This window comes from Lactuca sativa, chromosome 8 (genome assembly GCF_002870075.4).
Source record: "Lactuca sativa cultivar Salinas chromosome 8, Lsat_Salinas_v11, whole genome shotgun sequence".
Lineage (NCBI taxonomy): Eukaryota > Viridiplantae > Streptophyta > Magnoliopsida > Asterales > Asteraceae > Lactuca > Lactuca sativa.
The window spans coordinates 295,067,304-295,072,091 of record NC_056630.2 but is presented as its reverse complement, the minus strand read 5'-3'; the positions used below and the strand labels follow the sequence as shown (position 1 = coordinate 295,072,091).

The following is a 4,788-nucleotide window of genomic DNA, read 5'->3' as shown; positions in this document are numbered from 1 at the left end:
TATGATGAATTCCTGCTCCAGATCGTTGAATGTCTGAAATACTCACCACTGGTAACCTCTTTAACCAATTTCGATATTGTTCCTATCTTACTCTTATCTCAGGTTTACTCTTCGGCGAAGTATGTTAAGGATGAAGAATGTATTATGTTCGAGATTTTCAATAAAAAAACTTATGTCTCCAAAATTAGGTTTTGCTCTCTGGTAGGGCTACCCGATATGGACTCCATGGTGAATCCTGACTTGATTACTACATCTCAACTCTTCGAAATGTTCTATAACATGGTGTACACTGATCTTCGCTCTACTATCATAAGGTCAAGAAATCTTGCATTCCTCCTCAATGGAAAGGGTTTTTTACCCTTCTCTTTAAGAGCTTTTCAGAATGAGTAGTTGGATCCGATGCGGCTACCAAAGCCTTCATCACCATTCTCTATGGTCTATATCATGGCATCAATCTTCATTATTGATCTATTATCTAGAATCAGTTGGTTCAAAGTTTGAATTCTTCTTCTCGTCACACCGAGATTTGATGTGGAAGATTATGGACCATCATTACCCAAAAGGCTATGGAGAACTTTCGAGTTCCTGTGATGGCGGATTCTTTAATGTCTGCCATTGCTACTTTACACACCACAAAGATCATCGTATCAGACGCTTCAAAGTTTGCTTTTATCGGGTCAATTCATGAGTCAATGTATAGGTGTGTTTTAGATGCAAGCAAAATTATAACTGAATACAAGAAAATTCCAGCTTCAGTTCCAAGGCCCCTTACTTTGGAAATGCAATGCTCCGTTTATGAAGATGACAAGTCAAAGAAAGGAGGTAAGAAAGCAGACAAAAGAAAGGAAATTCATGAGGGACCCTCATTTAAACCGGAACGCCTAAGAAGTGAAAGGCTCAAATGGCTGAACCTTCGGCTCGTAAGAAGCAAAAGCTGCAAAAGATGACTCTCAAGCCGAAAGCTCCGTCATCAAGAGATAGTGACTGCGTTCCCTTGGATCAGGATGATCGGGTTGAACATGAAAAGGAGCACAATGAGTCGGAGGATTCGGATCCTGAAGACTCACCTGAGGTAATCTTTACTAAAATTGTTCCATCTCCACCTCCTTCTCCTAAATACATTATTATGCCTATTTCTATTTCTCCCTGCCCACCTCCTGTTTCATCTCAACCACCCACTTCTACACCTTTACCACCACCAATTTTCACCAAAAAAACTCTTAGCACCACTACCACTACCTCAGTCGGACCTTCTGTTAACATTAACGCATCTGATGCGGGGCCAAAGACATCAAGTTTCACCACATCTACTAAATCTCCAGTTTCTCCTCAACTGCATGGTTCCAAAGATGTTCTTTGGGGAGAAGGCTTTAATTTCGACACATTCCATTACAGTCCTTTCTCTATTTAAGACGATAGTGACGAAGATGGTCCCATTACTCAGAAGGAATTGAAGGCCCTGAACGAGAAACCGGATTCTATCCTTTCTTCTTCCATTATTTCTTCCAGCAAAGTTTACTCTGAAGCCGCTGTCAAGGGTATGCTTGACACCCTTGTTAAGGAACATGCTTGTAATCTTGACAATGCCAACAAAGCAGTTGAAAATTCTACTCAATCTTGTCTACGAGTGGCCGAAAAAGTCGATAAACTAGTCTCTGAAACAAAAACGTTTCTAACCGAGATCAACACAGTTGCAGTAAACAACGCTGCTACCATGAATGATGCCATCGTCAATCTCAACGCTTCACTGCGAAAAGAACGAGAGTCCATTGCGCAACTTCGGGCTGATAATTCTGCTGAAATCTCTGCATTTCAAAAGTCTATCTTCAAGACTTTCTAAATTTCAAGAAGACTTAGCAATTGAAAGCAAAATTATGGACCAACTTGCCATTCGTACAACTCAACTCAATACTCAATCTGTTAAGATCAAGCATGCCCAGCAGGAGGTAGACGAGCTCAAATCTAAGCGAACTGGTATAAAAAGCCTTGTGAGTGATGTTAACTCACTCTTATCCAACCTCCTAGAAGCTCATAACCCAATCCTGACAATCACCATCAGACGACATCTCGCTGACAAGCTTCGCCCTGCAATTGCTATCTTAAACAGAATAGAGGGTGTTTCGGAGGTCCCTGTCCTTCCAGAACAAAGGGGAGAGAAAACAAAGGACAAAAAAAGGTTGATAAAGGGAAGAAACCAATGGGAGATTCTGATGAAGGTGATGATTCCGAGGAAGAACAATTAAAACGAAAGGCTCGTGATCTTGAACTCAATGAAAATGATCGCATAGCGAGAGAAGCTGAAGTGTAACGTCCGGAAATCCATGTATATTATTTATTTACTTATTTATTTATATTTTTGAGCTACTCGATGAGTTGATGCCCCAACTCATCGAGTAGAGTCACGAAGTGCCATGAGGATTTAATGACCTACTCGACAAGTCCGTGGAGTCGACTTGCCAAGTAGGCGTTGGGATGAGAAACCCTAAATCCCCGGGTTTTGTGCCTATTTAAAGACACTTATAGCCTCATTTACGGCTACCCTTCCTTAAGATAAAACCCAAATCGACCTTTGAGCTTAGAGAGAGAGAGAGTGGTTGTAGTTGCAGGGGTTTTGACTCCATGGTCAATAAGTCTTTGTGCCAATCGCTTGGCACTGTCGAAAGTAGCAGGGTTGGATGCTAAGACGTTCCCCTGGTACGGAGGCACTAGCCCCCATACATACCGCTCAATCTTTTTCCCCTCAGTGGGAACCATATTGGGGCATAGGGCCACCAGTTCGCTAAAGCGGGCAGTGTAAGCGATCACGTTGGTGCCCTTCATAGTCAGGTTCCAGAGTTCATGTTCTAACTTCTGGACTTCGCCCCTAGGGTAGTACTCCTCAGTCATGAGGTCCTTCATCGTTGCCCAGCCCATGTCGTTAGCCACGACGAGAGTTAGGGCTTTGACGTGGCCGTTCCACCATGTTAGGGCTTTATCCTCGAAGGTGCATGCGGCATATTTCACTTTGAATGCTGCAGGGCACGAACAGATTTCGAAGACTGATTCAGTCTTCTCGAACCATTGCGAGAGAGCAATGACTCCGCCGGTGCCATAGAAAGGCTTCGGCTTGCAGTTTGTGAAATCCTTGTAAGAGCACTCCCTTGAGCGCACAGGGATTTCGATCGGAATAGATTCCACAGGGGTTCCACCTCTGCTAGCATCAGACGAGTGATACTGAGCCATGGCAGTTGCCACTGCTGCAGCTACGGCAGCATTCAGGGCTGCAGTATCGATGACTACAGGTGGTGGAGGCGGTGGAGGTACAGGATTATTCCTATTTCTGGGAGACTTGCAAGGAGGCATCCTTCAGCTATAAGTTTATAAAAACAAGAAGGATGATAAGGATCAATTTGTAAGCAATGTAAGAGGGACCCATGGACTAATTTCCCATAGCCCAAAAGTTGAATGAGTGTTTGAAATCACAATAAGAAATATTAGTAGGAATACACAAGTGTACAAATTTTCCCACAGATTAGGTAGATTTCAATAGTACGGGCATTACTAATGTAATAAGTTCAAGGAAAAATAGACCTAACAGTAGGTCTTACATCATACCATAAGGACAATACTGACAGTCCTAGATTCCTAATTAGAGTACCGAAAGTTAGGAATATTTTACAAACAAGTGCCACTTAGAGCACATAAGTTCAAGGCTATCCCTAAATCAAAAGACAGAGATGTACTAGACATCATCTAATGGCGATGGGAATTCCTCGGGCGATCCCTGAGGTCGGACACTTGGCGAAACACCTCTTGAAGGTGTCGGTCCTGAGCTCTTTGACGAGCTCGAAGTTCTAAGACTTCAACACGGGAGGCAGCCAGCTGTTGCTGCAGAGTTTCGTTGGTTCTCCGGGTCCGTTCCATGTCTTCTTCAAGACGGCGAATGCGGACTGTATTGACGCCTGAATTGGCATCAATCTCCATGACCCGGTCGATGGCTGCTCGACCTTGCTCGACATTACGAGCTATTCTGCGGATGATCACAGGCAGAGCTCTGTCAGCAGAGCCACCATCGCTGATGTTTTAGAAGGTTCGGTCCCCAAAGTATGGTAAGGGCTGACCCTGCTCATCACTCCAGCGATTCAGATTGTTTGCCCACATGGGTGTAGGACCTAGAAACGCTGGTCGAGGGTTGTTGTTCGGGGCTTGACCTATTAGCGGTAGGTTGTTAACTTCAGGCTCGGAGTCTGATCCATCCGAAAAGCCTTCTGCGAGGTGATCATCCAAAGGGATTGGATGGTCATCTTCAGGCTCTTCATCGATCCACCCGGCATTGCCTTCATTGGGGGAGTACGGGTCACCATGATGAAATCCATCCATTTAGATCTACGCGAGAAGAGAGGTATAAGAATATAGTATACGTGTAACTGATAGCACAAAATACTCCTATAGTATTTTAAGGTTAAGTTCTACTGATCTTCTTGTGGTATTGTTGGTAAGTTTTTAGACTTGTTAACATATCACAACCATTCTAGGGCATATGCTAATCACTCCTAGGACCAGCATAGTTGATCAGGCTATGCCATTCCCAGGACTGACCATACATCCCCGAGCTCACTTGTGATATTCAACAATCGTAATACTTTTGTTCTTGTCATTGTGACACTGATTTTAGTATAATGTAGACTAGTATACTTAATTAAATATTTTATTATTTAAAGTATAGACTCTTGGTCAGAGTGTTTTAGTCCCTTTTGGGTTTATAGATTAGTATATCTTTTATGGGTTGATATACTTGATTCACTATAA

General features: G+C 43.2%; 1 protein-coding gene across 1 annotated transcript; it reads left to right on the top strand.

Annotated features, from left to right (window-relative positions):
* Positions 1 to 943: 943 nt before the first annotated feature.
* Positions 944 to 1,840, top strand: LOC111897202 (pectinesterase inhibitor 10-like). Its single transcript, XM_023893156.1, has 2 exons — positions 944 to 1,340; positions 1,413 to 1,840. The coding sequence occupies exons 1-2, from the start codon at positions 944 to 946 to the stop codon at positions 1,838 to 1,840; spliced, it is 825 nt and encodes a 274-aa protein (XP_023748924.1).
* The last annotated feature ends 2,948 nt before the right edge of the window (positions 1,841 to 4,788 follow it).